Below are 26,417 nucleotides of genomic sequence, written 5' to 3'. Positions count from 1 at the left end.
TCCGTGTAGGGTGGTCCAGCCATAAGCCGGTCTTCTGCATATAGTGAGAACCCTCAAATAGTTGCGGACTCAGGTATTTAGTGGAGAGCATTGTAATTTTGATAATGTTACCTGTGTTCCACATGGTGTATTTGTCTATTTTGATTTGTTCCATGTTGGTCTATCTTTATTTCATGTACTGTTTTTTGATGAAGGTCAATCAGACTGGTACCTGCAGTAATTACCTTTGTCAGGTATATAGTTTGGCGCATGTTCAGGATTAGAAAGCACCTAGTGAAGTAATAGTGCACTCAAATAGGGGAATTATTGTAAGGGTAGGGGAATGAGTCCAAAAAGAATTGGATTATTGTTCGTTTAATACGGACATTGGACGGTCAGGTTAATTCTAATGAATCTGCGTATTCTTCATTCGTTGACAGTTTTTCTGGAATCTCTATTGTCCCCCTAGATGTGGGGTCTCCGTGTAGGGTGGTCCAGCCATAAGCCGGTCTTCTGCATATAGTGAGAACCCTCAAATAGTTGCGGACTCAGGTATTTAGTGAAGAGCATTGTAATTTTGATAATGTTACCTGTGTTCCACATGGTGTATTTGTCTATTTTGATTTGTTCCATGTTGGTCTATCTTTATTTCATGTACTGTTTTTTGATGAAGGTCAATCAGACTGGTACCTGCAGTAATTACCTTTGTCAGGTATATAGTTTGGCGCATGTTCAGGATTAGAAAGCACCTTATATGTAAATCTGTTATATGTGCTATTTTTAAGTATACGTCACTTCAGACTGGTACATGTAGTAATGACTTTAGTTGGGGTGTTTGATTTATCACACCTACAGGATTGGAACACAGTAAAGGGAGGCCTCACTACTACTCTCTCATGAGGTGGAGTCTGACGTGGGTCATAAGAAAACCGTGTATACATTCTCCTCATTAAGGCCTGAGGGGACCAGAGTTTGCATGAGGAATATTAATCTGGTTTCTTGTTTGAGTAGTTCTTTATCGATGTCGCCCCGTCGGGTGCCCAGCACTACCTGTAGCATCCCGTATGCTTGGAGGCCCTTGGCATTTCCTTGGTGGTACTTAAGAAAATGTTTGGCTATTGGTGTGAGGGTTTTGCCATTTTGTTCATCTCTTTGGGCATATTTAATGCTTGCTAGATGTTCAGACAGGCGGGTCTTCAATGGCCTTTTAGTTTTGCCAATATAATGTTTCCCACAGGGGCATTCTAGATTGTAGATGACCCCTGGGGTATCACAGGTGATATATTGGTTAATTTTGTGTGATTTCCCATATCTGTCTGTATACGTTTTGTGGGGTGCTATGTAGATGCATACTTTGCACGTCCCACACTTTTTTTTCCCACTAGCTCTATAAACCTGAGAAGTATAGCACGATATAGTTAATTTGCAACATTGACTCATCAACAATATGACAAACGAAACCAGTCTGTCAGGACCATTCACTGCATACCTTAATAGAGTACGAGAATGATATCTTGTTCTCGACACTTTGTTTCTAGGCGCTGGGATAACCAGTCCCCGCGATCCACACTGTGCATACTGTGTAAACTCACATGTTTTAGAACCTCTTTGTAATATGATCACCATTAAGGAACACTCATAATATATCATTAGTTTGTCACTTATCGGACACGAAATCACTTTACGCATGACAGGACAGTGACACGAGATGTTGACGTGTCGACTAATAGTGCAGCATATGCCGCTCGCATAAATACCACTAATGAAGCTAATCAGTCACAAACATATCTGTAAAATCCTACAATCTATCTGATGTACACAGTGTACACGAGATGCTGACGTGTCGACAAATAGTGCAGCATATGCCGCCCGCACCAACACCTCAAATTAAGCTAATTAGTCACTAACATATCTGTAAAAACCTATAATCTATTCTTATGTACATAGTGTGCATCTGTGTAGGGAATACGTAACTATACCAGACATATCACAACTGGTTTATGAAAGGAATTCACGTTGACACGTGATATGTCGACCAACAGAACTAAAAGCACCCGCAATTGAACTTATCAGAAGTGATCCGTTAATAGCGGTGATAGAAGATATTTATGAGCGTACCTGGTTGACAGCGGAGATAGAAGATATTTAGGAGCGTACCTGGTTGACACGTGATATGTCGACCAACAAAATTAAAAGTACCCGCAATGGAACAGATCAGGAGCGATCCGTTACTAGCGGAGATAGAAGATACTTATGAGTGTATCTAACACGAACTTATTCAATGACAAAGATGTATCATAGGTTTCAGAAAACTACCTCATAAGAACCAAATATCTCACGCTGACAGCGATACTCACGCGTCACTCAGCTTTACCAATGACGAACAGGGGGAGGAACACACCCCCTTCTACCTCATGAATATTCAGTAGAAAGGAGGAATAAAAGGAGCTTCCGGGCGCCCACCGGGTGGTCCTGAGGAAGCGTTCACTGCGAAGCGTACGCTGACCGTCTTAACACACTCAGTGTGTTTTAAAACCCCCTCTTCCCCTCCCCACATATAATGTTGAAATTTTGAACTGTACTGTTGCGCAAATCCTGTGAGCGGTCCATCCGGCGACCGACACGCTAGTCTGGCGCCAGACTCAGCGTTACAGGAGTGAGCTGGGTGAACGAGGCAAGTGCAAGCCTGCACACCTCGCATATGGTTCACCAGCCCTCAAGTGTTTAAAAGCGGCAGCGGCTACCTGGGTTGACGGCAGCACTATCAGAGGATTGTCCTCAATAGGTGCGTGCGTCACCCATATCTACCGATGATCTCCCAGTACGTGAGAGACTATTTGTTATAAGAGACCTCGCTGCCATACTGCTTTTATAACAGGAGAATACCCACTCCTTTATTTTTGCCTACGGTACAAAACACACACAAAAACTCAGAGACAGGGGTTGTGGTGATAAGGGGGTCACACTGAGTCAGGGGAACGTCCTCCCCTTTTTTATTTGTGTGATTGTTGTATGTCCTGGTTTTATTTCGCAGAAAATTTTATTTGTATACCAATTAAAAGTTATGTATTATGAGTTTAATTCATTCTTAGGTGCACCAATAAAAGGCATTCCTTCTGTCTTTCTAGTCTTATGTGCAATATCAGTCCAGGAGTGCCCGAATGTGTGCTGTATAATTCTATGGGTGCCCCAATGTGTCCCATATCAGTTGTGTAATACCACACCCCTTTTTGTGATGCTATGCCTCCTTTCATGAGACCACGCCACCTTTTGTGGACCTCGATCATAATAATTTAAAATATCCGGACTCCATTAAAATTTACTTGCCTACCCCTGATCTAGAAGTTTATCATCTCTTATATATTTGGCTACATGTGTCAATCATCCTCAGAGTGTGTCTATAATGCTGGGAAGGGTCACACATGAAACTCCACCCCCCACCCAGCCTTATATATATGCACACACACACACACACACACACACACACACACAGCTAAATATATAATACACACATATTAGCCTCTGCCTGCACTACACCCCCTGCAATACCACACACCTATAATGTAGCCAATAGGGACGGCAGCCACATGTACACCTGACCCGGACCCCCGCGACCCCCCCCTCCCGCGATTCGCGGGACCCCCTGCCCCCCCCCCCCCGCTTAACACTAGCGCCCCTGCAGTAAGCAGCTTACCGGGGGATGAACCCCGCCCCAGTCACCGCCGCTTCACACTAGCACCTCTGCAGTAAACGGCTTACCGGGGGGGATGAGACCCCCCCCTGGCGCTACTTAGCAGCGGCCGCAACAATTCCCCCCCAGTCACCGTCGCCCCGCTGCTTTACACTAGCGCCCCTGCAGTAAGCGGCTTACCGGGGCATAAGCCCCCCCCCACCCTGGCACTACTTAGCAGCGGCGGCGAGCGCAACTATTTCCCGGGCGCTGCTGTCACACATAGCAGACGCCAGCACAGAACCGAACACAGCTCGGCAATACATACTACAAGGAGGGTAAGCAGCAGCTAGCGGGACGCCGCTCTCTGCTTACCACTAATGTTGTTTGGATCTGCACATTATCTGTTTTTGGGGCTTATGCCCTCTTCTGGACTTTTTTTCCCCCTACGTAACATACTAAATACCATATCATCCCCCACAAATATTTACTTCTATTGAACGCCACAGATGCTCACACTTCCCCCCCATCCCCATCAGAGACCTCTGTCATCACCTGCTATAGTACATAGGTTCCAGGTTAAGGTACCTAGGTCACCCACTGCCCCCTCCCTCCCCACTCACAAGGTTCCCAGCCCCGCCAACATCCCCCTGCAGCATCCCCAGTCGCAGCCCCCCCCCCCCCCTCCTCCATCATTCTCACCGCCGTACCTTTTCTTTCCCCTGGCAGGTTTCCCAGCATCCCCTACCCACATTCACCCCCCCCCCCCAGCACCATCCCCACCTACTCAACCCACACGGGTTCCCCCAACTCTCTCTTGCCACTGTTCATCGCGCACCTCCTCAATCCCTCAGCAGGTACCGCAGACACCCTCCCCCACGCACCAAGCAAATCCGCCATCTGTGGTACCCACGCACCCACCAATCCGGCACCCTCACCACCCCCGCAACTGCCTGTCTCTCAACCATTCCACCCCTGCACCTCAACAACCCACACCACCCATCCGAAAACACCCCGCATGTGGAACTCGAACACCCGCAGTATCCTCACACCTGTGACTACCCCACCCGCAACACACCCTAACAACTACCCTCACCCTCGCACCCCAACCTCCCACACCCACAGCACAACAGCATCCACTTGCAAAACACCACAACCACACCTCCAGCACCCGCAGTACACCAACACCCGCCCCTCCCCCATCCACAACACACTCACACCCATCTCTCACCCACGCCTACCCCGCACCCGCCCCTCCAACAACTGCTGCACCCCCACCCCAACTACAGCACCCCCACCTCCACCACCCACATGCGGCCCGGCACCTAACCAAATGACACCACCCACACGACCCAACCCCGCCACTGCAACTCCACCACACACAGTATCCCCAAACCCACCACTCCCCCAAGCACCTCCTCCCCACCCATACCACCCAACCCTCACCCACACAATAACTGCGTACACAGGTTAAGGGGGCGCAGCCCATTACGACTTTGTGAAGAGCGCCCGTAGGGCGCAATGAATCACCTAGTTAGTAAGATAATTCAGGCCTAGACAGTCCTATTGGTTGACGTTAGGTCATTACATCAAAAAGTAATAGATATCAGAGCCAAGTAAAGCTTCAATAGAATACTGATAAACTTATCCTGGAAGGGCTGGAGGAGGAGGCCAATTATCTGACAGGACAGTCTTTTCAGACCCGATTGCAGGGGAAAGTTGTTCTCAAAATGGGCAAAACCATGCTGCACTGCAGGTCGGGCAGGTGTAACACATGCAGAGAGAGTTAGATTTGGGTGGGGTGTGTTCAAACTGAAATCTAAATTGCAGTGTACAAAATTAAGCAGCCAGTATTTACTCTGCACAGAAATCTAATCTTTGCATGTTACAATTGCTCCACCTGCAGTGCAGCATGGTTTTGCCCATTCTGAGAACAAAATTATCCTGCGATCCTGCCTGAATTAGGCCCTTTGTTAGCATCTTAAGAAAGCAACTTCTTCTAATTGGAGCGCAAGTGTATTTAGACGCACACATTGGTAACTACATTAGATTAAAAGGAACATCCTATTGAACATAGTTTATTAATTAAAATTATATGTTCATAATAGTGAGTTTGTGGAAAATAATATAACCAGCGGAGGTGGATTAGCAGGTGGGAAGCAAAGTGCAAGTCTATAAAGGCCCATACAAACTGGGCGACTGAGCTGAAAGCCGCTCAAAACAGCAGGTTTGAGCGACTTTCAGCTCAAAGCCGCCCAGTGTGTATGCCCCAGAGATGAACGGTGAGCGCTGCTGCGCGTTCCCGCATCATCGCTGGGAAAGCCGCTCATCTGCTGGTAATACCAGCAGATGAGCGGCTTTGAGGATGGCTTTGCACAGCTCTGCGCTATGCAAAGCCATCCTCTCCCCTCCGTCGGCGCCGGGCAGGGGAAAAACTGCTCAGTATGTATGCATGCACTGAGCGGCTTTCCCCCCAGCAAGGAATGCCATTATCGCTGTCTATACACGTTGGGCATAGTCGCCCAGTGTGTATGGGCCTTAAGACGCATCACTTTCAAAATATGAAACATCAACAATTCCACATTATTTACATCTATACAGTAGCTAAAATAGCAGAGAGCAATATGGACCCTCCATATTCTAGATCATAATTTCTCAGGAGAAGTTCAATTCTGTGAATTTTAGGTAAAAGATAGTTGAGCAGTTCAGGCATGACCTCATTATGTCCAAACAGCAGGGGCTTGGCTGACATCATCCAAGGTGTGATGCTCTACATATATAGTATGAACACAATTTGTTCTGGCTACAGACTTTGGAAAATCTATGCTTAGAATGGACGGGTTTTTAATTACTTTCCTGTATGTATTTTAACATTCTTTTGTAAATAAATTAACTTTTTTCGAAAGAGAACAAAAAATATTTTTTTTAAATTCCACTCCAACCCAAGTTCACAATATGCAATGCTGCAGTGGGTGACAGAGAGAGGAAGAGGGTAACAGTGTAAGTCAGGGAGAGGTGCAGAGTATGACAGGGAGAAAGAGGGTAACAGGGGGAGAGTGACAGGAGAAAACAGTGGGTTATGGGTAAAAGCACAATGTACCTGGGGGCATGTACCTTGGTGGGGTCAGGAACACTGTCCCCTGCTCTGTCTGTAACAGGCCCGCAACTCTGATAGTGCCAATTACACCGGTTGTGAGCTGCCCTTAATTCACAGCTAGAAGTGAATCAGAATAAAACATATAGCTGTGACTGAGGCAGCATGTGACTGATCATCAGCACTCATAGGTGGCAGGACTCTGTTATCAGTCCGGAAAACAAGGTCACCCCTGCCTCTCTAAGGAAGGTACTGGGTCCCTCAGACAGTGGGGCCTACCATGTTTCCTTCATTGGGTCATTCATTCAACATTGCTCAAAATGGTCTGTGAGAAGGATGCTGCAACAATGGTAGTTCCACCTCACCCGCATTTTTACCTACATGTGCGGTGATACCTTAATATTTCATGGGTGATGGCTGTAAAGAGCCTAAAATGATGTGCTCTGAACAAAAGTAATTGAAACAGTATAGGGACAATAGGGAGGTATCTGACACTTACCAACACTGTCTTCCACAGCAGCAACAGCACCTTTTTCATGGGAAAATGTGGAGCATGACCACTGCAGAACTTTGTGACCATTCCAAACAGCATTACCGCAAATGGTTCATTGTTATACAAAGGAGACCCTGCATTGAAACATCATCATTCAAAATTAAATAGGTGCAAGAAAGAAAATATCTGGCATGTTAAATTATATAACCAAACGTTTCTGTGTGATCTCGGAGGTAGTAAATGGAGTTGAAGATTACATATTTCACACTTCAATCCAATGCTCAGATGCACCTCCCAGCGGGTCACTAGGTCTACAAGCATTAGGTCGACATGACTGAAGATGGACATGGGTTAGGTCGACAAGGTCATTAGGTCGACATGGGGTTTTTCAAGTTTTTTGGAACTGACATCTGTTACAGCATGGCCACATAGCAAAACTAATGCAAAGCATCCTGGGATGTGTAGTTCATTAACATCTGGAGGGCCGGTGTTGCCCAGCCCTGCACTAGGGCGTGGTATGAGAATAATAGTGTGCCTGTAGCATGGCGAGGGGACGCGGTTCTAGTGTCCATGTCAACATCCCCCCCCCCAAAAAAAAACAAAAAACACGTCAACCTTTTGACTGTTAACCTCCCCATGTCGACCTAATGCTTGTGTTGACCGAACCCAGGTCAACCTTCCTGCATGTCGACCTAGATGCTGTCTATCCAATGATCCCATTCCCTCCAGTAATTCATTCAAGGAAGAGAAACAGTAGGGACCTTATTCTGGTCGACTCGCTCGGATGCGAATTAACATCCTTGCGAGTCACCCTAACCCCGACTTGCGAATGGTTAATCAATCAGTTTAGGTCAGCTGTCCACCCCCTGCCACTTTACCCAGGTGGCATCAGCTCAGATTGTGAGGTTGCCCTTCTCATGCCATGTCTCTATTTCTTATTCATCGTTTATTCAAATAAAGGACATATATGTTCCTTAACCGAAATTCCAGTGGTTCCAGAATTTTGAAGGTGGAATCTTAATTGCAACTTAATTCTTGGAGAAGCTCTAATGCACATAATGCGTGCTTTTCCATATGTACCCTCTTAATATGGAGGACCCAGAAAAGAGGACAAGCAGGATAAGGTTAATTTTTGGTCAACCACTGTGTCAGTGGACTGCTCTTCTTGGTGATCACACTTCAATTTCCAAGCGTTTGGGCAACTTTCAGGGGATATCAAGGTTTGCCATGATTTTCACCTTACAGTAACAGATTCGGGTGCTGGACGGGTTCCCGACAGTCATTTACCCGACGTCGGGATCCTGACTGTTAAAACACCGACAGGCGGGTTCCCGACGGCCACCGGCTATCCTCCCTCGTGGGGGTCCACAACGGTGGCGTAGTGAGCCACCGTGCCCGCAGCCCGCAAGGGGCTTTGTTGCGCTCACCATGCTGTCTGAGTCCGGCCAGTCGTGATCCCGACATCGGGCTATGACTGTCGGAACCCTATACCACACCCAACAGATTCAGCTGATTATTCTTCCCCTATTGAATGGTTTCTACTACTTAAGGGCCTACTTTTATACCACATCTGTTTCTTTGACGTTACTTTAACAACAATTTTAGCATTAATAAAAGATAATGCTCGGTTTTGAATATATACGAACATTAGTTACCTAGCTCTGCACGGAAAGTCTGCCTAATGGTTTTCCACTCCTCACTGTCAGCTTCTCCTTCCTCTCGCAATGTGTCCACAATCAGATACATTATGTTTAATAGAACACTGAAACAAAAAGAGCAATAGTCATAAAGGGGGAAAAAAAAATCTCTAAAAGTATTATTCAACTTTTATAATTTCCTCTTACCGAAGATCTGTACTGTCAGCAAGAGAGATTGCAGGCTTCCTTACTGCATTGCTGCAAGCTGCGCTGTTTCTAAATAAAACATGAGCAATATTGTGTAAATGTTACTTATGCACTTAATTTTATAAATGTACTCCGCAAATTACATCAATGTCAACAAGTCAGAAAAATAATAAAGTGTCCTTAGTATTAAATAGCAAGGGGGATATACGATCACATATTAAAGCATAAACCAGGCATGTCCAAACTATGGCCCTCCAGCTGTTGTGAAACTACAAGTCCCACCATGCCTTGCTACAGTTTTGCTATTAGGGAATGCTAAAACTATGGCAAGGCATGCTGGCATATGTAGTTTCACAACTGCTGGAGGGCCACAGTTTGGACATGCCTGGCATAAACTATCTGCAAAGATTTTTGTAGTATATGGGGAAAATATGCATGTTACGTGTGCATAAATGAATGCTGTAAAAAGGGCAATAAGATATCATAGCACTGAATAGGTATTTTTCAAGTGTATTTTAGTAGTGAAATGTGAAATCTACTTATGCAAAGAATAAGTATTTGATTTATTTGTAAACATAAACCTATTAAAAAACAAACAAAAAAAAACAACAACATGGGAGCCCACAACTATGGACCTCACAATAGTGAAGACCCTATAATGTACACTTATTTTGCTCGGCATACAACTGAAATTGAAAAAGTACCAACATCAGCTTTGAGAGCATTTAGGGATGCATGTAAAACATAGAATTGTCCAACTATTGTGTAAATTAGATGATCTAGACAAGATAAATAAGAGCTAGACGATCATGAATATTTAATATAGCTAATTAATTCACGTCATTCAAATAACCTCTTCCTCTGATGATTCGGATTGAGGAGATCTGGCCTTGCCTGCAATACTTTATGCATCAGACTAATCATCTAAAACAGCAGGTGTCCGCACTACGCTTAAGGCCCCCATACACTATGCGATTTGGTCCCGATTTCACCCGATTCAGATGGATCGTGCAGTGAAAATCGGGCCAAATCGCAGGTATAGACACCCGGTCCGACCCAATGCGCGGTCCCGTGCGCATCGGGTCAGAGTCGGGAGGTCGGACCAGCTGCACATAACATTTGCTAAATCATATGTGCAGCCGGGCAGGGGACACAGGCAGCGGATGCTGGCGAGGGAGATGGGCAGGGGGAGCCGGAGCAGGGAGCTGTCAATGCTCTGTCCGGTGGAGGGAGCAGGGTGGGGGGCGGGGGACGCTTCTAGTAGCGCAGAGGCAGCGGACGCTGCGGGGGACACAGGCGGCAGTAACGTAGAGGCAGGCAGGCAGGCAGGGGGAGCCGGGAGCTGTCAGCGCTGGAGAAAAAAAAAAAGCCCATACAATGAATGGGCAGACTGTGATTGGCTGAGTGCTCTCTCAGCCAGTCAGCAATTGGCTGAGAGAGCGCTCAGCCAATCACAGGCCACCCATTCATTGTATGGGCTTTTTTTTCTCCAGTGCTGACAGCTTCCGGATCCCCCTGCCTGCCTCTACGTTACTGCCGCCTGTGTCCTGCGCAGCGTCCGCTGCCTCTGGGCTACTAGTAGCGCCCCCAAGCCACCTTGCAGCGTCCTCCACCCGCCACCTGGATGTCCCTTGCCCCCCTGCTCCCTCCACCTTGTAGCTCCCCGGGAGTTGCAAATGATACATCGCATGCGATGTATCATTTGCAAAACTTGGCACATCAGGGGGAAATCAGGTAATTTAATGTATGGGGGCCTTTACTTCTAATTGGATGATGAGATGTGTCATATTCTCATTTTCAGCTTCAGTACATATATAAGCTGAGAAAAAAAAAGCAGCAGTGACAAACATTCAATAATTATCCAGCTACTTCTAATTCCAGACTTCCCTCCTGAAAGCTGTATGTTATTTCTTTCAATGTGAATAAAGTCTTTCTGCAACAGTAAGGGGAAGATAAACATTTCATTGAAATAGATACATTTCAGTATCAAATTGTCTACATTATACCATGTTTCAAATACAAAATAAGCAACAGTTTTACTGTGAATAATCTGACACTTCCTCTTAAAAATTCTGTCACTATCATTTCAAGATGTTTGCTTCTCTGGTAGGTATTCAATGGGTATTCTCGAGGGCGGCAGCGAATCCTGTGTAGGATTCGCTGCACTTTCGCCGCAATTCTCCCTGCAGGGCGATTCGCCAGGCAGCCGCCCGTTCGCGCTATTCAACGCGTCAGGGGCTCTCTGCCCCTGGCGGCAAATTTTAATCCCCTCGGCGAATGCCGCTGGGAAGCTGAGGGATGGCTGCAGGCAGGGAGATGGAAGCCTCCCTGCCTGCGCCGGACACTGTGGGGGTGAAAGAGGGCTGCGGGGGACACAGGGAGAGCCCCCCAGAGCTGGCAGAGGTCTGTGCTAGGGAGCCGCTACACACTGGTCCAGATCGTGCATATGTAATGATCGGGATCAGTGTGCAGCGAATATATGAATATTAATGAGCGGCTCCCGGCTCGGCCCCCTGCTGGCGAATGTGTAAAAAAAAAAAAAAAATGTTGTTAAAAAAAATAAAAACTTTTTTTTTTGTAAATATATTCATGTGCTGCAAGCACATGAATAAAAATAGCATGCCCCTTCACAGATAAAAAAAAAAAATAAGATTTTTTGACACCAAAATAAAAAACACTATTTTCAAAGATCACATTCCAGTTCTCCAGAAAAAGATGACAAATGTAAAATGGAGAATCCGGGGGAAAATCACTGAAGAAAGCAGTTCTCCACTTCAGCATTGAATACACTCTCGGCGAGTACCACTAAAAACCCCATTAAAAACCACTGGCCAATCGCGGAGAATCACAAACAGAGAATCGCCAGACATTCGCTCTTCATTTGCAGAGAATTGTGTCCATTGAATAGGGCGAATTGTTTTTTCTGTGAGAAAATTCCCTGTAAACCCGGTGAATTGCCTGATTCCCCAGAAAATATGGTGAATCAGAGGCATTGAATACTGGCCTCTGTCTTCAATGTGCAAGTAACAGACAGCTTCAGCTCTCCGATTCAAAAAGTGCATACTCTGTCCATCCCTTCTTTCTTGGCTAAATTGACTCATCTCTGGTTCCAATGCTTGAGTGGCTTTCCTCCGGGTACTCCGGTTTTCCCATAATCCAAAAATATACTGATAGGTTTGCTGGCTCCCAACAAAAATTAACCCAAGAATGAAGTGTGTGTGTGTGTGTGTGTGTGTGTGTGTGTGTGTGTGTGTGTGTGTGTGTGTATTCATGAGGTAGGGAATATAAATTGTAAGCTCCACTGGGGCAGGGACCGATGTGAACGCTCAAATTGTACCAACCCTAAATCTTCAGCTGCTTTCCATTAGACGTCTTTAATTATATAAACCTTATGTTGCTACTCACTCAACTTCCATGTTTAGAAGTTCCACAAGAGCATTAAATGCACCTGCTTCTAGGAGCAGAAAGATGTTATGCCGCTGCCAGGTCTGCACCTCTGCCTCAGAACTACACTGACCAAAAGTACCTGAAAAAAAAAAAAAAATAATGTTAGAATGACCAAAATATTAGACATAAATGTAAGTAGTAAAATGATATAAAGGCACAAAAGGCACAGAGAATGATATAAAGGCACAGAGGGTACTTATGTAATATCTGGGCTCCCGTTTCTCTTATGAGACCGCGTCCGCTCGCCACGCTTCGGGCACGGTGGCTCGCTGCGCTCGCCACACTATATAAAATCAACTCCATGCGTAGTTGGATAGTAGGGGTATGAAAAAATGGGGTGCATTTAACATGGGAGCCCAGATAATACATAAGTACCGCACAGAGAATATACAGCATCTCTTGCTCACCCTGAGCTACATACAGAATAGCCCGAGCCACTTTGAGCCTTTTTTCCCTAGCTGTGACCTCCAAGGCATCCAGGAGTCGCATGGTGTGAGCGCGCTGCTGGATAACATCCAGATCCGTCCATGATTTATCAGCCACTAAATAATAATATAAATATATATGTACACATTATCTCCAAACAACAGTACGCAATAAGTTTAATCTGCACTTTGACACATATTTAATGTCCTGAAAAGGTTAATGCCAGCATAAGAAAAAGCTGCCATCCACCGCAAGAGGCGGCAGTAAAGAACATACCATGTAACCGGAGGTCCTCTTCAAAACACTTCCTGTTTAGCTGGAACTCTGGGCCCTCTGTGTAACTGTACAATTCTGGTATAATAAAGTATACACACAATGCATTAAACACAAACAGTAAATGACAAATCGTAATTCCACTGATTTACGGAGCTACATAAATATTATTAAGGTTTATTTCTGCAGGGTATGAAATTTTTTATGGTTAGTAAGAGGGTGCTTTAATCATGCTTATAGTAGACCACTTGGAACTACAATTCAATAATGGTACTTTCCATCACCAAAATCATTAGAAAGGAATAACTTGTGAACTTAAGTTATTTAAAGTAGAGCAGTGGACAAAAGGATAAGTTACCAAACCAATCAGCTTCTACCTATCATACAAGATTTGATAAATGCTCTTTGGAGGTGGATTGGCTACTATGGGTAAATTCTTCATTTTTTAATACATCAGGCTAAAGAATAATGTGAGCCTAATAACAAATAAGCTTTTACAGTACCCGACAGCTCAGCAGCCCACCGATCTGAATCAGCATATACAAACTCCAGGTCTGGGGACTCTGAGTAACCCTGTAAGAACATTGAATACAAAGCACCATTTTAAAAGGTTACCAACCAAAGTACATGACATAAGGAATAAATATCTGTCACATGACTAATAGGAAGATCTTGATTCCCTACAGCCAGGTGTGGCTAAAATGCTGCAGATGATAAAACAGTCTATTATTACTTGCACATCTTCCGAAATTTACATATTCACTACTGTAGTATTATCAGATAATCAAATGGCAGTACTTAAGCTCAGCAGTAAAACTGGGTACACACTGATCTCCTACATCACTCAGTGTGTACCAGCGATACACCAGCTCCTGAGGTCGCATGCAACATCAGATTTGATGTGCTGCATATCGAACCTGACTAGAACACTAGGGACCAGTGGTGATTTTTACCTACGGGCTACAGGACTGCATCCCCCCCTTCCCCAGTTAAAATCCACCACTGTGCTCAGCCTTAATGAAGCAAGATGCAATCTTCAAAACATCACTGGCTTTGATGTGAATATTGGGAGCTATTCACTCCCTCCAGGACTGCTATAGGCAGAGAGCTGGCTTCCTGTAGGAACCCACTACCTACATTGCCATGCAGCCAAATTTAGCTTCTTTGGGCTGCAGCTGATGTAGTCCATAGAAGCTGGGGGTATGCACATGTGCCGGTCCCGACGCCCGTCATCTGCATTGTACCATGGACAATGGCAGAAAAAACTACGATTGGTGGTGGAGACTGGGAACAACAGTGTTGGTGGTGGGTGCTGGCAGCGCGGCCAGCAGCAGCCCCCCTCCTTTGTATTTTGATGAGGTAGGAGCCCCTACTGCTAGAGGCACAATGCATGCTAATGACCATTAGCAACAGTCCAGTGTGTACAGGCACCCCAGACTGACAGGGATTCTTTACAATGTCAGAGTGAATTCACTGATGCTTCCGTGTGTAACCAGCTTTAGGGGTCCATTTGTGGCTATTTCCTTGAAAACACATGTTTTCAGAGGTTAGCTGCAAGTACCTTCGAAAAGTATAACGGAGGGACTGCAGCAAGAATCTCCAATTCTATGCAGCTACTGCCATACTGAGGTGGCAGTAGTAGACCATTGCTACTTACCACATCGCCACCAGGTCAGAGAGGTCAGTACTAAATCTCCCCCCCCCCAATCATTAGCTCACAATTTCCAATCATTATGAAAAGGGAAACACATTAGCTATTAAGCACAGCAGTTACAACCAAGAGCCCTTTCTGACACTTAGGAAAGCAATTATAATGTATTAAATTCCCTACAACCCATTATAGGGACCAATATGAGTATCTTACATTCTGTAAAAGAGCAAAGTTACCCTCACTCTTTACTCTACTGCACCTATAAAAAAATTGGATAATGTATTTAAATAATAATGCCATAATATTATCATATAAATATTACATGTAACGCTGTAATTCCCGTGATTTGGAATGAATATAATATGATATGATATATGGATAATGAGTCACTGCGCAGCTTGTGTTATGCATTTCCTTTAAATTCACACTACAAAGATCCCCCGAGCGCAGCTATAGGGGCCCTGTGTGTGCCCTGGCCATGGTCTGTCAGTCAGATCCCCTACACCAGCGTCTGGCCTGTTGGTGACGGGACACATTCCTACCTCTGAGTCCTTGCGCTGGTTTCGGTTATATTCTCGACCCTTTCCCGGCTGGGGGCTCGCAGGGCCAATTCCACCTACTCCGGTTCTCATTTTGTTGTTGACAGCCAGCGACCCGGAGGCCTCCATCTTCTACGAGAGACACCCACCTCACAGCTGGCCGGCACCGCGAGCGTACTATCGCGATAGCTCGGTGACGTACCCCAGGTGGAACGCAAGCGGTTTCCTGATAGTCATGTGATCGGATCATGTGATGACTTGGAGACTATTCATTTCAGGGCAGGCTAATAGTAGTACCAGCAGGAACATGGAATAATAGAGGAGACGAGTCGCTGTGAGAGCGGCTGGTTGGAATCTTGCTGCATCGAGGTGCAGTCACTGTACTATGGCTGTCAAAGGAAAAACCACTGCTTTACGTGTGCTGTAGAGCAGGGCAGTGGCGTAACTATAAATTTTGCTTCCTCCCTTCAAAAATGTTTGTGGAACCCTACCCCAACGCCATTTTTTGGTAAGACAAAAAAATAGATATATTTGGTACTGTTTACCTAGAACGGCGCCCACGATCTATATCGCGGGTATCTTGCCGCAAATCGCAGGCATCGCATGCATCTTATGTGTTTGTAATGTTAAATTACCTTCCAATCAACCAGATCAACCCAATGGACCAGATTTTACATAGGGAACAATGTTAAATTCCCTTCCAATCAACCAGATCAACCCAATGGACACGATTTTACATAGGGAACAATGTTAAATAGCCCCCAGACCACAAATTGAATTGAATAACCACCCTGAAGTGTGAAATGCCCCCCCCCCCTCCCCATTGTTAACGTCACCCCGCGGTCAACGTCATCCCAAAGCGTGGCGAGCGAGGGGCCGCGCTACGCGTCCTCCGACCTTTTCATACCCCCACTATCCACGTCGGCGTGGAGTTGAGAATAGAAAGTGTGGCGAGCGCACGCGGATACCTGTGAAGCCCGCGAGGGGACGCTTCGGGCACTTTCTATTCTTAACTCCACGCCGATGTGGATAGTGGGGGTATGGAAAGGTCGGAGGACGCGTACCGCTGCGCTCACCACGCTTCGGGATGACGTTGACCGTGGGGTGACGTTAACAATGGGGGGGGGGGGGGGGGGCATTTCACACTTCAGGGTGGTTATTCTATTCAATTTGTGGTCTGGGGGCTATTTAACATTGTTCCCTATGTAAAATCGTGTCCATTGGGTTGATCTGGTTGATAGGGAACAATGTTAAATTCCCTTCCAATGTAAAATCGGGGCCATTGGGTTGATCTGGTTGATTGGAAGGTAACATTGTTCCCTAATCCCTATGTAAAATCGCTACAATCGCACCCATCGCATCGCATGCCACTATAATGGCATGCGATGTACATGCGATCAACGCGATGGGCGCTGTAAGGATAAATGTGTAGCCCCTCGACCTGGTGGCCCCTTAGGTACCCGTGAGAATGCTTCCTTAAAACTACACACCAAACACACGGTGGCGAGTTAAGAAAACACTCTGATTTATTAAGAGTTTAACAGTAGGTTAAAAGACATGATACATGGGTGTATGCAAGTGCATATTACATTCTGATTGGTCTGTTAGGTTGCAGGGCAAATTCAACAGGGGGGGGGGGCATACAAAATATCATACACAAAGAAAATGAGTAACAAGGGGGGTTTTCGATTATACAAGAGTTTGTGCAGGTGCACGCTGCATACCAGTTCTAGAGGGGGAGGGTGGAAAATAGAAGCTTAGTAGAAACAGATAAGACATACAGGCTTATTATCGGCAACCTTGAAATGTAGCTAAGGAAAACATGATGAGAACAGACTACGTGCAAATTCTTATATGCTAAATGGGTTCTAAATTTTAACCCTTCAATCCCCTCTTAGAATCATGAATTTAGATGATATGATTCTTCTTACCAAATTCCTTATTTCTGTGCTTAGCGAGATATTGTTTGTAGCCTTCAGGGGAATTTGCGTGTGCAGGGGCAATGGATTCATACATAATACCTTTAGTAGCAAGTTTTCTACAACATGGTATAATGCAAAAAACAACAATACAAATAATAGTAAGAATAATCAATATATAGACTGCTAATTGAACAAGGGCCTGTTCTATACCATTTGGGTGACCATTTTTATTACATCCCTATGTCCATCGTTTGGAGACACAGGGGTTAATGGTGCAAAAGTCTATCTGGTAGGCGGCTACCTCGGTGCTGAAAAAATTGTACCAGAAAATGTATACGCCTGCCTTTTCAGTCATGTCAACTTCAGTTTTTGTGCAAAGGTATCTGGCAAACAAGAATCAATAGAATAATATACGTTATCCACCATCGTCCAGAATTCTAGAATGACCTCATCTGCTGGTGAGTCGTCTTCTCCATCATGTAGGAGGTTAGGGCTGTCTGCCCCCATTAGTACCTCGTCCTGTTGGAGGTCAGGGTTGTCTACCCCCGTTAGCACCCCTTTCTTGATCTGTTCTCTATCCGGGACGTTACTCGGGATTCTCTTTACCCTGGATGCGTGTATCCACACTGGACTCTCTTCTGTAAGGACAGCCGTCCTTGTTACCGCTACGATCTCTGTTTCTGGACCATAGGTGAAGTCTCCTGGGCTCTTATTTTTGGCGAGGACCTTCACAACGACCTTGTCTCCGATCTGGAAAGGATGTGTTGATTCCTGTGGATTAAAAAGATTTTTACAAATAACACCATGTTCAATTTCACTAAGTCTGGTGATGAGGGGGAAAGGTCTTCCTATTAAAATTTCAAAGGGTGAATAACCCAGAGTTTGTTGGGGGGGTCATTCTAATTTCTGCTAGGACTATGGGGAGGGTTTGTTTCCATTTATTAAATGTTCCTCCTGTTGCTTTCCTAAGTTTGTCCTTTAAAGTCCTATTTATTTTTTCCACAATTCCTGAACTTTGGGGATGATAAGGAATGTGAAATTTCCAATCTATTTGAAGTGACTTTTTTGCTGTAAAGGCAGTGCCTTTGTCGCTATCTATTTGGAGCGGGCATCCCCATCTAGGGATGATTTCTTGTGTTAGTATGCGTGCAACTGTTTTTGCATCTGTGATGTAAAAATCTTTGTTTAAAAGCATAGCTGTGGTGATTTTGCTATAATGTCCTACCCCATGGTAGTGAGCAATGAACAATGGGGCGCTTGATTGTGGTATGCATGGTCTCCCCTCTTTGCAGATCAATCCTGTTATAGGATTTTTCTGCAATATTGGAAATAACCAGTCATCCAAGTCTTTTTGTGATGCTGAGCTTTGTAGTTCAGTGATCAGGTTTATCTTTCTATATTTGGCAAGCTCTTGTGAGCGCTATGAGTTCTGCAGCTTGTGCTGATTGATATGGAATGGGTCTCGCTTCTAAAATGTCATTTGGGAGGCGTACCATTGCGTAGCCTGCCTGATATGTCGAGTCATTGGGTCTACTACAAGAACCATCCACAAATACATGGTCAGAAACCTGGTATTGGTACAGGGGAAATGTCAAGTCTAGGGGAGGTCTCTGACTCTATTGATGCAGAACAGTCATGATCGTCAGGAATGTCATCTTGTGGCCCTTTTGTCCTAAAAGTGCATTTAGAATGGGTGCGGGGCCTGAGGATGCGTTTGCATACTTAATGGTGAGTGAGGGGCTTCCTAGCAACAGAACCTCATCTCCACTAAGACGCTGGGCTGACATGTTGTGTGTGTAGCCCTTTAAGTAATGCTACAACATTATGTGTGGTATGGAGAACAGTGGGTGAGCCTAGGATGAGTGTGGTTGCCATCTCAGCTACCATTGCACAGGCCGCCAGTGCCCAAAGACAGGCAGGCATACCTTGGACCGACACCGGCATCACTTTGGAAAAGAATGCCACGGGGCGCAGCTTACCTCCATATTTTTGTGTCAGCACACCCGCCATGGTTTTACATTTTGTCCCTTGCATATAAATGAAATGGTTGTACATAGTTTGGGAGGGTCAATGCCGGACTTTTCATCAACATACATTTTTGAGGCTTTCATATGCATTTAACATTTCTTGTGACCATTGTATCTGTTTAGGTTTGTCATTGAGTGTGGCTTGTCTCAAAATGTTATCATAGTAGGAACAGTCAGAAATCCACTGTCTGCAATAATAGTGTTTGGGCGGACCAGACCCAGTACAGACTGTATGCGTTGTGGGCTGACTTTCCTCTCTCCCTTTTTCAAGACAAAACCTAAATAATCAACATTCTTTTTGCACCATTGCATTTTTGCTTTTTGACACTTTGTGCCCACATTCACAGAGCCAGTTTAACAGTAATATACCATCCTCTCGGCATGCCTCCTTTGTTGAACTACAGATAAGCAGATCATCTGCATACTGTAGCAGGACTGAACCATAGGGGGGGTGCCAGGGGGGTTGTGGCTTGGAGCACGATGCTGTACACAACAGGGGAGTCAATATACTCCTGCATCATGTTAACTGCTGGCCTCAAAAGAAAATGCAAATAACAGTTGTGTCTGGGTGTCCACAGATATGCTAAAAAATATATTTTTCAAATCGGTTACTGAGAAGTAGGCGGCATCTACAGGGATGGCTGAGATGAGTGAGTTTATATCAGGTACAATGGGTGCAATGGGAACAATTAATTGGTTTATTGCTCTGAGGTCCTGTTGACCATATCTGAGGATTTACAGTGTCTAATTCTGTGTTTGGGTCAGAACTGTCAGTCATGAGCAAGTGTGGTGATGAAACATCGATTCCCTTTCCTGCTTCTGGTGGACTGATTGTGATTTCCAGCACAGAGAGAAGATCTCTGCCTAGCAAATTGATTGGGCAGTCAGGTATTACAGTAAATTCATGTTTTCCTATGTCATGGCCCTTTAAGGTCAGTCCCTGCCAGTCAATCTGAAATCTGGGGTTGTCTCTAGGTCTGGGTTGGCTGGGCTGCATGGGGTTACTGACCTGTCGGGGTTTGTTTGAAGGGAACGGACAGTCTCTAGCCCAATGGCTATCCCTTTCACAGTTATAGCAGCTTGTCTGCCTGTTGGGTGGGGGTCCCGCAGGAGCCCTCTGAGGTAGTCTGTCTCTAGGAGAACGGAATGGTTTATTCTGTCTCCTAGGATTGTTTTGATTTTGGAAGCGTGTGAACGGGGTATGTGATGGTGTGACAGTGTTTCTTTTAACTTCAAAACAACCTGCTGCTTCTTTTTTTATACAAATGTTTTTTTAAAATCCTTCACTGTATCAGAGGTTCAAGTTGAAACACTCTGCTTCACAGCGAGGATATATATATATATCGGCAGCAGATTATTAATGAAAGTAGAAACAAATAAATTATCATTATGCAGAAGCGGCAGACCTGCTTCCTCGGTCCAGCACTTCTTGAATCTGTTCCAGAAATTTGTCACTGTTTCTGACACTTTCTGTTTACAACTTACAGCTATGGGGAGAGATGAGCGTGCTTTAAACACTTCATTCATATGTGCAGCAAGTTGATCCCACATAGCATCTATGCCTTCTTGTGTATTAAGTGGGTAACCTACAGTTGTTTGTGTGACTGAGGGTACACTGATAAGTGGAACTTTTTCCCAGTCTCATTTATTGTAATGGTCAATTATATCATTAACAATGAGTCTCATATCTCCTTGGGTAAAGCTGCGTCCTTTGCATGCTTTCTTTAAATATATTATACATCCTATTGGTGTTATTATTGTTTTGGGACAATTTTTAATTATCCTATCTATCCCGCTAAATTGTCTACTCAAGGGTTAATGAAATAGTAACTTGTGGGGGAGACACGGGCAACATATTCTTTACATGTCTCTCCTGGTAAAAGCGGGGGATATTCTGTTTCTTTACTCTAATATAATCCCATAATATAACAGTATGTCAGTCAATATGGTCACAATAATATCTGTCACAAGTCAAGTCGCAATTGTACTTAAAATTACTTTAAACAAAATGACATTCAGTAGCCAAATCACTTTGCAAATCTACTTAGAATCGCTCTACACAGTAATGACACTCAGCGGCCGCACACTTACCAACCGTCCACTGAGTATCCTTAATACAAAAATATGCAGTACAATTGTATATAAGACAGACAGAACACTTCAGCGTACGTGCACTTACCATCCGTTCACTGAGTGTTTAAACAAATACACAGTTGCAACATTAACAGACAAACATGTACATACATATATTTAGGCGATCAGATCGAGGAGGCTTTCTCTGTGAACCCCTGGTTCAATTGCGGTATCCCGGATACCTGTTTCGTAATCTCAAGTCCCGGACTTGAATTACCTTTATGTGGACCCCAGGTCCTTGTATCCCTGATACATTTTATGACGTCATAAATTTCCTTACATACAATTACGTAATATTAAGTCCCGGACTTAAATATTACCTTGTCACGTGTTCCCGGAACACGGAGTGAGTTCGGATTCTCAAATTCAGCAGGTGGCCGCAATCCCGTGGAGGGGACGACCGGCTGAATCCCAGACGAAGCCCTCAAATTGTAAGGATAAATGTGTAGCCCCTCGACCTGGTGGCCCCTTAGGTACCCGTGAGAATGCTTCCTTAAAACTACACACCAAACACACGGTGGCGAGTTAAGAAAACACTCTGATTTATTAAGAGTTTAACAGTAGGTTAAAAGACATGATACATGGGTGTATGCAAGTGCATATTACATTCTGATTGGTCTGTTAGGTTGCAGGGCAAATTCAACAGGGGGGGGGGGCATACAAAATATCATACACAAAGAAAATGAGTAACATGGGGGGTTTTCGATTATACAAGAGTTTGTGCAGGTGCACGCTGCATACCAGTTCTAGAGGGGGAGGGTGGAAAATAGAAGCTTAGTAGAAACAGATAAGACATACAGGCTTATTATCGGCAACCTTGAAATGTAGCTAAGGAAAACATGATGAGAACAGACTACGTGCAAATTCTTATATGCTAAATGGGTTCTAAATTTTAACCCTTCAGGCGCCGTGCTAGGTAAACAGTACCATATATTTTGTAGAGCAGCAATACACAACGCTTAATAAGTAATATTCCAACCGTCTGCGGTCAAATCCAATTAATAGTGCAATGTCCTAATTCATACTTGCCTACTTTTGAAAATGAGTTTCAGGGAGATTATAGTTGGTGGTAGAAATTTGCACAGGTTGAGGGGGCGTGTCATGCTCCACCCAAATGGCGTGTCTAGTTCCATACATGGAGATATTGTGAAAAGAGATTGTGAACGTGGCACCTAGAAGCGTGGGTGTATACTGCTACAGTACATCTGAGAGGAATCTTTTAAAAGGACATATCCAAATGTAGATGAGCCTCAAAGCAGTTAGTAAGAGCTACTATACAGTACGTGGTAAAGTGCAGGGAATGGCGCTGATGATTCAATGTAAATGTACAGTATCTTTCTCTCATTCCTTTTTCCCCAAAACATTTAACAATGTAATCTGGGTTAGGTGAAATGAGGGAGATTGCTGCTATTTCTGGGAGTCTCCTGCAAAATGCAGGAGGGTAGGCAACTATGGTCCCAATCTTGATGCATACCAACAAAGAGACGATCATTATAAGACCAACTTGGGACTTGTGCTGGTCGTCTCTTTGTTGGTATGGACACCATTAAGGTAGATATGCATTGGGACGATGCAGACAAAAGTAGAGCTGGGCAAAGTGACTCACTAAACAGAGGGTTGATCAATTGATCGTTCAGTGAAAAGAATCGGTTCTTTTGGATGCCTCACTTTGGAAAAAATATCCCATTTGAAATACAACTTACATCTTAGTAAATTTCCACCAATATGTTCATTTGGTAAGCCGAATATTTAAATTCAGCTAGTAACCAACAATCAACAGAACACCGATAAGATCGCATATGCCGCTGGCTGGACCCACTTGATCGATAAAGCCCCGAAAAATACTATCCCCACAGCATCAAGCCTCAATGCGTTCAACACCGCACACACAAGTGTGTAAATTAAGCTAGACAGGGGGGACCATTTGATACCAGACAATGATATAGCACACGGCTGTTACGCTGCTTTCAGACCGCAAAACTGGCTTTGACCAGGTATTTTAAAACGTTTCTAAAACCCCTTTCACACCGCATATTTTTAAATGGTATTTCAGTGCAGTTTTTGTCCTTAAACGGTATTTCAATGCAGTTTTTGTCCCTGAACCCGTTTTAACCCATAGAAAACAGTGGATGAAAAAAAACGGGTCTGAAACGGGTAGGACCCTGCTTTATTACCGTTTAGAAATACCAGTTCAATAGAACCGGTAAATTCACTCTGCGCCTTTTAGACTGCACAAATTACTGTTTTGAAACAGTAATAAAACGGCAAAATACGGGGTAAAAAGTGGTCTGAAAGGGGCACTAGTGGTCACTGGTGTAATAGAGGTGTGATACACCAGGAAATAAAGCAAGCCGGAGACACAGACAGATGGAAGGAGCCCAGCTCACTGGATCTTTACTTCATGAATCTGGTACTGTAAAATGAAAGTTAAAAGTAGTACACAGCACAGCAAAAACAGATCTAATAAATAATAATAAAAAAACGTGCACTGCCTAGCCTGTCTGTGTGTGAGAATGTGTGGTTATGCTACTCACCTTTCTTTGATACTATGCTGATTCTGGTACTGGGTACACTCCTGTGAGCAGCATACAGCTGTTTCAAATCCTCTGTTGGGACCTGTGGTGCATCAAGTTCTGCAGCTCTGTTATTCAGCACTCAGTTCACTCAGGAGTTAGTACATCTCAGCTGCCACAGGTGGCAGTGCTGAGCTCAGACATGGTGTGGATTGGACTCTGCGGCGCTGGATGAACTACAGCCCTAATGAGTGAGTCAGTACAGTTCCTCTAAGCTTGGAGTAGCCAACTCCAGTCCTTGAGAGCTACCAACAGTTAAGGTTTTCCAGATCTCATCACAAAATCACAAGTGAAGTAATTAGCTCCACCTGTGGATCTTTTAAAATGTTTTTTTTTGTGAGTAAGGAGTGCACTTGTGCAGCAGCTAGGTTGTCTGGAAAATGTGAACTGTTGGTAGCTCTCGAGGATTGGAGTTGGCTACCACTGCTCTAAGCTACCATGTGTGGCACTGCTGAGCTCAGGTAAATGTATAAAACAAAACTGAACTGAAGAATGATCATTCACCTTTTAGTGAGCAACAGCTCATTCAAAAGATCTGTTTCACTCACTCACGACCCATCTCTAGACAAAAGGTCAACATGCCTAAGTTCGACAGGGTCACAAGCATTAGGTCAAAAGGTTGACATGGGTTTTTCACGTTTTTTTTTAGTTGACAGGCGGTATCTTCTGCCCTACCATCCACTAGGGCAGGGGTAGCCAACACCAGTCCTCAAGAGCTACCAACAGTTAACATTTTCCATGTCTCATCACACAATCACAAGTGAACTATTTAGCTCCACCTGTGGCTCTTTTAAAATGTTAGTCAGTAATGAGTGCATCTGTGTACCTGCTATGTGAGCTGGAAAACATAAACTGTTGGTGGCTCTCGAGGACTGGAGTTGGCTACCCCTGCACTAGGGTGTGGAGGGAGAATAGAATAGTTGGCCGAGCATAACGAGGCACCGTGCCCGAAGCATGGCCACCACAGCGAGGGGACGCCGTGCACCGATACGGTGACTATGTCAACATCAAGGACAAAAAATGTTGAAAAACCCATGTTGACATTTAACTGAGCGATGATATTGCTAGTATTTTTCCGTGCTGTGGGCAATAAATCTCAGGGAGCCCACTTCTGCGGCCAGCCCTTAAAATGGTATCTGGTCGCAGGAGTGTGCTCCTTCAATTTTGGCTAAAAATCGCTGGTCACTGGTGCACAATGCACCAGTAATTTCTAGACAACATTAAGTCACCAACGCCTCCCCCGTAGTCCCCACCTCTCCATCCACAGCCACAAGGACCTCTCATGACCTACAGTCGCCCGAGCACACCACTGATCAGGCCGCTAGTACCACCGCCCGAGGGCACCTAACCTGGATTGGGTGAGATGCCAGGCACTTGAGGTAAGCCTCTATGTCCGGCTCTTCTGCTGCTGCTCTGTTTGTAGGGCACTGCGGGAAGTGTTCTCCAGCTAGCTGCCGGGTCCCTTCAGCACCACTCCATGAGTGTCATTGGCAGGCACTTGGGGGAGTCAAACCCTGGGTCTTTCTGCACTATGCGGCGGTGGCGGCTCAGATCTGGCTGCAGGACTTCACTGCTTGTTGGCCAGGATGCGGGAGCAGCCTGATGAGGTCAGTGGCTGCAGCTCTGACAGCTAAGGCTGGGGCCAGGGTACTGTAGCTGTGGATCTGTCAACAACGACCGGGAACCCTTCAGCAGTGGCTTTTCCCTTCAGGTACCAGTGCTGCCCTTATCCTACTGAGCTGAATCACTGACAGCCACTGCTGCTGTTTACAGCTGGCTCTTTTGCCATGCAGCAGCAGTGGAGGCAGCTCTGAACTCTTATTTGCACCTTTTCAGCCAAAATCGCTGGTCGCTGAAAAAACGGTACACTGAGCAATATGGTCGCTGAGCAATATATTGCTGATATTAAGCCAAAATGATCTCCGTCCCTCTTGCAACTCTCACGCTCTCCTTCCCTGTACCTCTCCATCCGTCACCCCTGCACCTCCCTGTCCACATGTCTCTGCTGCACTTCTCCATCCATGTCACCTCCTCACCTTATCTCCACCTCTCTGTCCCCCCTGCATCTCTCACTTCTCTGCATCTCCCCATCCCCCCTGAACCTCTCACTTCCTCCTTCCCTGCTCCTCTTACCCCCTGCACCTATTCATAAATACATCCTTATTGTCTAAATCCTGTGAAATATTTAGAATGTCTATTCTATTACTATAGAGTTAACATCTACCAAGGCCCTGCACAGACTACACAACAGAAAGTAAGCAACAGGGGCCTAAAACATTATACAATACATGACTTGTATATGGTCATTGATTTAAACAAAAAAGAAAACACCACACACAAACTAAA

The 26,417-nt window shown here is 45.0% G+C and overlaps 1 protein-coding gene across 1 annotated transcript in view; it reads right to left on the bottom strand.

Moving 5' to 3' along the window:
* Positions 1-15,644, bottom strand: part of STRIP1 (striatin interacting protein 1) — a 30,655-nt gene extending 15,011 nt beyond the window's left edge. Inside the window, exons 1-8 of the mRNA XM_083173072.1 lie at positions 15,420-15,644; positions 13,730-13,799; positions 13,230-13,304; positions 12,935-13,069; positions 12,486-12,606; positions 9,081-9,149; positions 8,892-8,998; positions 7,243-7,370 (exon numbers count right to left, since the gene is read on the bottom strand). Of these exons, the coding sequence (XP_083029198.1) occupies positions 7,243-7,370; positions 8,892-8,998; positions 9,081-9,149; positions 12,486-12,606; positions 12,935-13,069; positions 13,230-13,304; positions 13,730-13,799; positions 15,420-15,545 (831 nt within the window). The 5' untranslated portion in view covers positions 15,546-15,644. The remainder of the gene's footprint in view (positions 1-7,242; positions 7,371-8,891; positions 8,999-9,080; positions 9,150-12,485; positions 12,607-12,934; positions 13,070-13,229; positions 13,305-13,729; positions 13,800-15,419) is intronic.
* Positions 15,645-26,417: the final 10,773 nt, after the last annotated feature.

This window comes from Crinia signifera, chromosome 2 (assembly GCF_055691185.1).
Source record: "Crinia signifera chromosome 2, ASM5569118v1, whole genome shotgun sequence".
Lineage (NCBI taxonomy): Eukaryota > Metazoa > Chordata > Amphibia > Anura > Myobatrachidae > Crinia > Crinia signifera.
The sequence above is the reverse complement of the archived record's forward strand: the minus strand, read 5'-3'. Positions and strand labels throughout refer to the sequence as shown.